Source organism: Silene latifolia, chromosome Y (assembly GCF_048544455.1).
Source record: "Silene latifolia isolate original U9 population chromosome Y, ASM4854445v1, whole genome shotgun sequence".
In the NCBI taxonomy this organism is placed as follows: Eukaryota; Viridiplantae; Streptophyta; class Magnoliopsida; order Caryophyllales; family Caryophyllaceae; genus Silene; species Silene latifolia.
In genome coordinates this window covers 304,925,018-304,934,687 of record NC_133538.1, presented here as the reverse complement: position 1 = coordinate 304,934,687, position 9,670 = coordinate 304,925,018, and the positions used below count along the sequence as shown (strand labels likewise).

General features: G+C 41.9%; 1 protein-coding gene across 1 annotated transcript; it reads left to right on the top strand.

Annotated features, from left to right (window-relative positions):
* The first annotated feature begins 3,572 nt into the window (after positions 1–3,572).
* On the top strand, positions 3,573–4,930 carry LOC141631078 (uncharacterized). The gene is made up of 2 exons (XM_074443799.1): positions 3,573–3,831; positions 4,461–4,930. Exons 1-2 carry the CDS (start codon positions 3,573–3,575, stop codon positions 4,928–4,930), a joined length of 729 nt encoding a protein of 242 aa, XP_074299900.1.
* Positions 4,931–9,670: the final 4,740 nt, after the last annotated feature.

Below are 9,670 nucleotides of genomic sequence, written 5' to 3'. Positions count from 1 at the left end.
TTTTGAGCTCGTTTTCAACTCGATTTGAGCACGGTTTTCAAAGCAAACTTAAGCCAACTCTTGACCCATAACCCAGCCCATCACTCACCCTCATAACCAGGCCCTAACCCCTTCCACAAACCCGTCCAAACTCCCTCCAATCCAGCTAATAACCCGTCCCAAACAGCCCGCACAGCCAACCCTTTCCCTTACCCGTGTTCAGCTTTGCCAAGCCCCAAACCCGCTCCAAACGCCACTTAAACCCGTGCCCATTAACCCTAAACCATACCCTAGTATCCTACCCATATTACCTTAGCTTAACCACCAAGTAAACCCCTCATACAAACCCTAAAAACCCCACGAAATAGCTGATGGACATCAGCTATGCAAACCGAGTCCAAGGTCTCTTAACCCTATCAAACCCTACTTTAACTCTGTATAAATACCTCCCCTATGCCATACATTCATTCCTTGGTTCTCCATACATACTACCTTCACTCACCAGCATTAATCTCCAAAAACAAACCCTAATTGCCTCTCAAAACTCTCGACAAAAGCGAGACATCCAAACTGAGAAACAGTTTGTGTCTCTCTCGAAATACCATTCGTTTCCCTATCAAATCTCCATTAAAATTCGAGTTTCTTGTTCCTAATTAACCATATAACATCCATCTACATCTTAGACAAAGATTCACGAGCCAAATTGACTTTGAGAGTACACGAATCCCCTCGAAAAACAGAGTGTCATACACTGTTTTCGCGGCTTTTCCTGTCTGTCCAGTTCTGTTTGTGCTCGTTTTTCGTGCCCAATAATTCAGAACTAACGTGGTTTGTTTTAAGATATTTATTCTACTCTATTTCTAGTTTTCAAAACATCTTTTAAATCTAATGTTTACCGAGAAACGAGTGAGAAATTGCAGTTTGAAAGTTGCTGTCCAAATTTACAAAAAACGTGTTGTTGCTTTGTTCCTTCGTCGACGACGGCCTCTCGAGATAAAATCTACGATCGATTATGACCCAAGACGGTGTCAACGATACATGTAGGTTGAGGGTGCATCAAATCCTCTTCTTCTCCCTTTTATTTCGTTCTTTTTATGTTTGTTTTTTATTGTTCATTTTTACATTGTTTATCGTTTTGCATCGTTTGATATCGTTAACTATGAAACTAGTATAGCCCGAGTATGAGTTAAAGTACCACCATGAACACCCACATTGACTTGAGTCGGGAAAGAAATCCGCCACATCGGTCGGTCATATCCCCCTTCTCATTTACATATCCTCATGTTCAAGGTAGGACATTAATAAAACGAATTCTAACTTTGTTCCTCGCTTTTGACTCCTCGCTTGTTTCGCTCAATTCGACCTGTCCTAGGACCCTTCGCATGTTAGTTCGACCTCTGATGGTTAACATATGACTCATTTAGACGGCATTAGATTGTTTTAATAACCTAATTAGACATGTTAGGTGGCATCGACATAGCCTTGAAAATCGATTAACAATTCTATAACCTAATTGAATGCAACTCTCTTTTCACATGCTTTCTCGCTAGTATAAGAGTGCGTGATTACCACCTTCTTATTAAAACTCGACGAGTTAATTTAACTAGCGAACTTGACCTAATTGGACCCTTTATTAGGCCGTGTAGAATGCATTCACGCGATATCTTCTCAATCGATCAACGTCGTTTCTAACTTGTTTTCTAGCCCGTTTTCTAACTCGTTTCGCAATTATTTGATCTAACTAATGAACCTAGACTAGGAACTAGGGTGGCCGTGGCTTGGCCGTGAGGGTGGCCGTATCTTTTGTCTTTCTTGCTTCGTTTTTTTATACCATTTGTTCTTTGTTGTTTCGTAGCTTATAATTTATAGTTTGTTCATCGAGTTGTAATTTTCAAGTTTGTTTTACTTTTATCGAGTCAAGACTTCTTCAAAAACCTTAGTCTCATTTGGTTAGATGGTTATGTTCCAATTCGTGTAAGAGCGTAGTAAATCGCATGTTGTTTAAAGCGACATGGCCCGATTTATGCTAATGCATGCTTTGGTGTGTGACCTAATGTCTAATTCGATAAGATTAAGCAAAAGCACGCATTACGAGGAGTGACCCAAGGCCGTGAGTTATGTAAACCGTGGCCACCCCTTTGTGCACGTTTTCCTAGGCCGAATGGCCATGTGTCGTGTATGGTGTCGTATATAGCAATTGTATTTAGATCGAGTTGTATCTCTAATTTCTCGTTGTGTCGGCATGAAATGCCTGGGTTGTAATATGGTAGATCCTAACGGCTCCCCCATTCCCATCAAGCCTTGTTTGCTTTGTTTTGTATGTTGTTAGATCAATCAACCCACATGCTAAATTACAACTTTGACAAAGTTAGTTTAGTTGCATCTAAATCGACATAGAAACTTCACATGTTAGGGTTTTAAAACGATGTTTGCATATCATATATCGCAGTAGCTACGACCTTGTTTGAAATCCGATACTTGACTTAGTAGAGGCCGTTATTGACGGGCGGGGTTAGGTGTCCTTATGGGCTTCCTAACACGTACCCTCACCCCTTACTCAAAATCTATGGTTTGTGGATCCGTCTAAATACCATTGGATTACGAGAGTCATTCAAATCGAGTGATATAGGATACAAGTCTTTATCTTTAATCACTCGTAGTCGATTGGCTTTATGCTTTTCGATGAAAGGTGTAAAGTTGACTTGAACGGTTCCAAGTTCCCATAAAACTTGGTGGCGACTCTAATTTGTCTTAATTCGATTCGAAAGAACCTCGAGTCGATTATGCCTAGTGTGGACCCCGCGGCCGCAGTTCCCGCGGGCGTTGTCCACAACATGTTATGTTTGATGAAATACGAGCCTATGAATCCTTGTATTTTTTACACATCACTTACCTTTTCAATGAGACTTGTAAGACATAAACCAACTCGAGTCTCATTAGACCATGCATATAGTTGAGTAGGGAGGATTAAGTCGACTTGTAGGTGTTGTACAATCTAATCGATTCGGCTTCGGGACCCAAACCTTCCTAGGATTGTAAGATATAAACCAACTCGATCCTATCACAACAATAATTGTTTGCTTATAACTTGAGAATATATTTGTATGATCAATTCCCATGAATCCCCTATGAACCCATGACACCCTAGTGCTTTTAATCAATTGTTTACATCTCATTTTAGTCATCTTGCTTGTTTACATTTATTGTTATTTAGTTTAGTGATCTTCTTATCTCAACCTAATTGTGACACCCCTAGACACCACTACTTGCAATCGAAAATCCTACATCAATACCCATCCCTTGGGATCCGACCTTTACTTACCTCTTTACTAGTAGTGGAGTTGTTTATGAAGTTATAAATATTGTTTTGGTCTAGGTGCTCCTAACGACAAGTAACCGAAATCTAAGCTAAGAAAGCGATCGACCATACGTATGCTATAAGGGGACAGTGGGTGATGGCGCATTGCAGAGACTTGAAGATGGCGTCTATTATGAGGACGACTCAAAGATAAGAGACCAAAAATAGCTTTTTTAAGAGGTTTGAGCATAAGTCAGGAACATTGGTTGAGTTTTGGATGCGTTTTGAGAGCGCTATGGACCAACAAAGACATACACAAAAGCAGCTTGACAACAGTGATAAGCACATGTGCGTAAAGCCGTCAATACATCTGGCGTTAGAGAGTCATGCTGCAAAGGTGTACACCTATTCAACTTTCCACAAATTCAAGGAAGAGGCCATCTACTCAATTGATACATGTAGAACCGGAGGTTTCACTGAGAGAGGCGAGCTAGAGGTAACTACTATCAAAGATTCGTCCAGGAAGAAGAATTTTGAAGTTGCATACAGTCCAGGTAATTTAATTTACACTTTCCACATAATCACATTTACACTTTCCATTTTATGACATTTACACTTTCCATTATATGACATTTACACTTTTCCAGTTCATGACATTTACACTTTCCATTATATGACATTTACACTTCCTATAACATAACATTTACACTTTTCAGTTCATGACATTTACACTTTCCAAAATATGACATTTACGCATTCTATGATATTACATTTACACTTTCCACGATATGGCATTTACACTTCCTATAACATAACATTTACACTTCCTATAACAAAACATTTACACTTCCTATAACATAACATTTACACTTTCCAGTTCATGATATTTACACTTTCCAAAATATGACATTTACACTTTCCATGATACTACATTTACAATTTCCACGATATGGCATTTACACTTTCTGTTTTATCACATTTAAATTTCCATATAATCACTTACACTATTTTTAACATTCACACTTACATGATAGCCTTAACTGATAACCCAGGTACACGTAAAACAAGCTGCAGTTGTACGATGTTTGAAAGAACCGGCATCCTATGCCGCCATAGGATTATGTTGTAAATAGATGGATGAAAGAGTATCTCCGATTAAGGATTTTCAATTGTAATGGTGAAGGGACAGACAACATGCAAGTCATTGATGAAAAACAAATTGCAATGTCAATAATGTGGTCAGAAGTTCATCAAGCTGTAGGGCTCCTTCGAGGCAAAGGAGTAATTGATGTTGACAGCTTTTTCGCTGTAATTAGGGGATTTAAGGAGACGCTGTCACCAATAGAAGAAGTGTTGAATAAAAATCAACAAATGGAGAAATTTCTGAATTGTACGACCAGTGAGGTAGTGACGATATTGCCACCAAAGAATTCGAAAAACAAGGGTAGCGGAAAAAGAATTTTGTCAGCCAAAACAAAAGCACTAACGTTGGCTAGGAAACCCAAATGCAAGTGTAATAATTGCAAGAGAATGACAAATCACGACAAGAGGAACTGCGCTAACCCCTTCTCAGCACACACACCATTGTGCGAAGGGTCGTCTGACCCAGAAGAGGATGAAGGAGATGAGGAGGAAGAGCTAGAATCAGAATAAGAATAGATGTCACAGCAGTGATAATGTAGCTTTTATATTTTGAGTGTGTAACTTTAAACTTTGATGTGCTATAACTGGAACGAGGGATTGGGAATTGGTCTCATTGGCACCGTCACTTTGAACTGAAGTTGGTGTAACTTTTAGTAACACCAACGTTAGGGTTACACTGTCATAAGACCAAAATGTCTCTGTTTTATTGGATAGCCAAACATTGTGTTACTTGAACTTATTTGGATTACGTATTTTATTTCAAGTAACGTGTGTTAACATTTACACTTCCCATGTCACCATATTTACACTTAGACTTTACATATCGTCACATTTACACTTATGTCAAATTTACACTTCCATCTGAATGAAAATAAAATTCAATTTTAGTGTGTTTACATTCACACTTTCAGTATGATAACATTTACACTTTCCCCCTCTGTAACATCCAGGATTTGTAGGAGCGTTGTTGACTGACCTTGTTGACCAAACAGACCTTAGGAATGATGGGGCGAGGGATCAGACTGGTAACAGGAGACGTATTGGTTAGTTACTCGACCTAGCGGAGGCCACTCAGCCGAGTACCATCAATACTCGACCGAGTGGAGTCTACTCGGCCGAGTATTCCTATACTCGACCGAGTATGGCTGCTGTCGATGCGTTATTATAAATGCGAGTTCGCGAGATTCATTTCTATTTTTCTCATTTCCTCGACAGTTTCTCTTTCTCTAACCCTAGACCATCACCCTACTCTATCACTCCATAGCCTCGTACCTCTAAGGAGTTAGCCTAACCCCTACCATGGGAACGTCGGGACTCGCGGAGCAAGGAGGTCGTGAATGGTGGTTGTCTATGTCGTCACCGATGTGCAAGGTTAGGTAAGTTGCTGCCTTGTGTCCTTTTGTATGATTATTTGAGTATAGTTGTGTAATAGGATATGGTTACCATTGTTAGGGTGCTTAATGGAGTTGTGCGTGGCTATAGATGGAAGTCTTTCATGCTTTGTTATGAGGTAGGGTCTCCTACTCGCCTCATAATTGAATTGAATTTATGATTGTATTGTGGTTCATGGTTATCCGCTGATCATCGGAGTATAGTGGTTGTGGTAATGATGACGCTGTCATGTGACAGCTGCGATGTTGTGATTGAGATTGTGGTGGAGTCACTTGCGGGAGTGGCTTCACACCCTGGTTCGCCCTCCGTGGAACCCGCCACGGGAGGGGATGTGCACATTAAGGGACAGGGATCGTTAGTCGCTCGTTGAGGAGCCGGACTAGGTGGGGATGGGCTGCGGTCACCCATCGGCGCGAGGATTACCTGTTGCGATGGGTAATCTGGCAGGACTACACACTTCGTGTGTAGTCGGTGTGTGTACGAGGTGGTGAGTTGGGATAGTGAATGATCAGCTATTTACTTTATTGTCTTATCTTATATTTGATTAGTCAGTACTGACCCCGTGTTGTTTTGTGGTATCTGCGGTGATCCATTCGGGATGGTGAGCGATTGGCTTAAAGGTATTGTTGATTACTTTCTTGCTGGGATTGGAGGGATCGAGTCATCACGCTCTTGGTCTAGAGATGTAGAATCACAAGTATTGTAATTGAACTGTATTTTAGGGTACTTGAACAGAATGGTATTGTAATAGACTCTCTAATGATATAATATTGTTCTTGTATTGTCCAATTTGATCTACCTCCTCGGGAAACCGAGATGGTGACATCGTCATACACTGGAATGGTCCTTGGTAAGGCGTTCTGGTGTACGGGGGTGTTACAAAGTGGTATCAGAGCCGACGATTTTGGAACCTAAACTAACGAAATTAAAGAACATAGGGTGTCAATTAAAATGAACCTGGTGTATGTACGTTGGGAGCCCCAAATCGATGCTAGATTTTGGGTGAGTAGGCGCCCTCATTTCAAAATCATGGCCCCATCGGACTTAAACCAGACATGGGAAAAGGGTAGCTAGTGTGAGTCGTGGATTGCTAAGTGTTGTGTGCTGTGTGTATCTATTGTGTGCGTATCTATTACTAGAGCGATATATGTTAGTTAGATGTGTAGAAAAGTGGAAGTGAATATGGAATTGTTGCAATGTGTGATCAGTGACAACTTAATCAATTTGTTTTATTTGGAATGTGTTAGGTGTGAAATTATTGTATTACAAATGTGAATAAGGTGTGTGTCTGGTGGTTAGCGGAAGTAGAAATGATGTGATATAGAGCTAAACTTGGTAATTATCGTAATTAGATTGTGACATGTGCCTTATGGGTACAGTAAAATAGTTTCTTGGTATAGTGAGGGATAAAGTGGAAGTGATGATTGTTTGGAGATGAATGTACAGATATACGTGCGGTTGTGTGTTTACGTGGTAGGAATCAGCTTTAATTGTGACGAGCCGGAATCCCGGAACTCCGAACGATGTTATTTGATTTTGCAGGAACAGTAAAAAATTACGACTCCTTCTTTATTTCAAAAATTAGATCGAGTAGATGCGAGTACTCGACCGAGTAGACCAAACTCGGCCGAGTGTCAAGTTACATAACCGAGTGCCCATTTTGTTAGAATTATAATCTATTCTGGTCTTCAAAACTCGACCGAGTAAGAATGGTACTCGACCGAGTAATGCACACTCGGCCGAGTATCCTAAACACTCGACCGAGTACTGAACACTCGGCCGAGTGTTCCAAACACTCGACCGAGTTTTGCTGTAGCAGGCCAATTGCGGGTTATACAAAAACCCTAAATTCGTGCCTTTCTTTCTTATTTCCGCCTCCCATCTTCATCTTTCCTTCCCTCTAAAACTCCATACTCCTCTTTTCGCAAGCTTTTGGGTAAAATCTTGGTGCCACACTTGTCCTTAGTTGCCCTAACTCAGTTTAAGGTAAGATTTAAACTCAAATTCCTTTATTGTTTTCAAAGGCATTGTGTATTAGCATACTATACTTCGATTTCTTGTTAAAAACAATTGAAATTCAGTTTTAAACTTATTAATTGATCGAATTCGACTTCATAGAGGCTTTGTGTACATTTTTGGTTGATTATCTTATGATGTAGGGTTATCAAAAAACGAAATTCGCATTGTTATTGATGAGTATTCTCTAGTTTGAAATGATTTAAAATTTGAAACCATATGAATAGTAAGTAGTTGATGATTTTCTGATAGTTGTTTTAAAAATATTGTTCTTAAATCGGTATACAAGTGAAACAGTCCGTCTTTGTGCCGAGAGTTTCCAATGTCAATCCTTTGTTAAAGATAATTTTCTTGCAGTATGGTGAAAACTAGAGGTTTACCCAACAAGAGACCTCGCGGGAATGTCCAACTCGAGGTTGGGCAAGGTAGCAGTGGACCGGTTGTACCGCCGGTGGAGGCACATCCATCGGTAATTTTTGCTAACTTCGATCATCGTAAGGCTTTTGTGGCTCTTATGCGTCGCCCTTTTCGCCCCACCCGTTGTGTCAACCCTAGTATTCTTGAGACTCTGGGGATTAAGGAAGACATAGTTCACATTTTCAAGATTTTGGGCATGGAGGGGTTGTATCACTTGAGAAAGAAATCATACCCCCACTTGACCTTAGAGTTTTTGAGCTCTTTTGTTTATGATAGGAAGGGCAAGACCGTCTCTTTTCGTCTCATGAATGAGGACCATGAGCTTACCCTTGATGAGTTGGCTGACCATTTGGGTTTAGAGGCCGAGGATGATGACTACCTTAGTGACGTGGCCAAGAACAGTGGTGCACCTCAGTACCTTCCTTATTTGACTGGCAAACCCGCCCCTACCGTCAGTGCCATGTTGATTAATGATATTCAACACGTTTCCCTTCGTATGTTTCTAAGGATGTTGACCTGTCTGCTTTACTCGAGAGAGGACGTGAGTAAGCTCAATTCTCACGAAGTCATGCTTCTTGTGTCCTACCTTAACCTCCACCGCCGGAAACCGTTTTACTATAGTGCTCCTGGTATAGTGTGCTCTAGTCTGGAGCGCATGGCACAGTCTGAGACCCGATTTGTTGCTTACGGGGCCATAGTGACCCGCCTAGCTCAGCGACTGACCGACTTTGAGGCCCCACCTCCTGAGGGGAATGCGTATGTTGAGGTTGTACCCACCATGGACGCTCAATACTGGCGTCAGAACCGATGGTTGAGGAAGATGGATGATGGGTCGTATGCTTGGAGGGTGAGAGGTACTATGTGGATGGTGCTTCCGGACCCAGCTCACCTCCCTGTTGTTGATCATTTGGCCGAGTGGGAGTCTTGTGGCATCCCTAGACCTGAGCCCCAGTCTTACCTGATCGACCCTCGGATTCTCCTGGACTTACCTGAGCCCGTCACCGTACCTGAGGGACAGCAGCAGGCACCTCCCCCACCTAGGGAGCGTCGTGGGGTTAGGCAGCCTAGGGTAGACCCGGTTGTGTCTGAGCCCTCATACTCTGCCCCCGACTCTTACTCTTACCACCCCTACCAGCACTCGTCGTACCCTACGGTGCACGACCCTAGGATGCAGCCTCATGAGCTGGCTGAGCGGATCTCTTCTACTTTGGTTCTCCGCAACCTATACGAGATGACCCTTAATCAGGGCATCGGGACTGACTTGGTACAGCCTGTCTGGTGGAGAGGACCAGGAGTGGATACGGGAGTGTTCCACAGTTATGGGGTGGACCCGAGTTTCTGGAGAGCACCGGAGGAGACTGAGTTTGACAACCTCGCAGGACCGTGGGGAGCCAACCCTGGTAGTCAACTAGGAGGGGACTACTC

Bases quoted from the DNA above. Each gene is read 5' to 3' on its own strand.
- LOC141631078 (XM_074443799.1), top strand. From the start codon at position 3,573: ATGGACCAACAAAGACATACACAAAAGCAGCTTGACAACAGTGATAAG. The intron at 3,832-4,460 runs GTAATTTAATTT...GTAATGGTGAAG, and splicing joins TGAAGTTGCATACAGTCCAG to GGACAGACAACATGCAAGTC.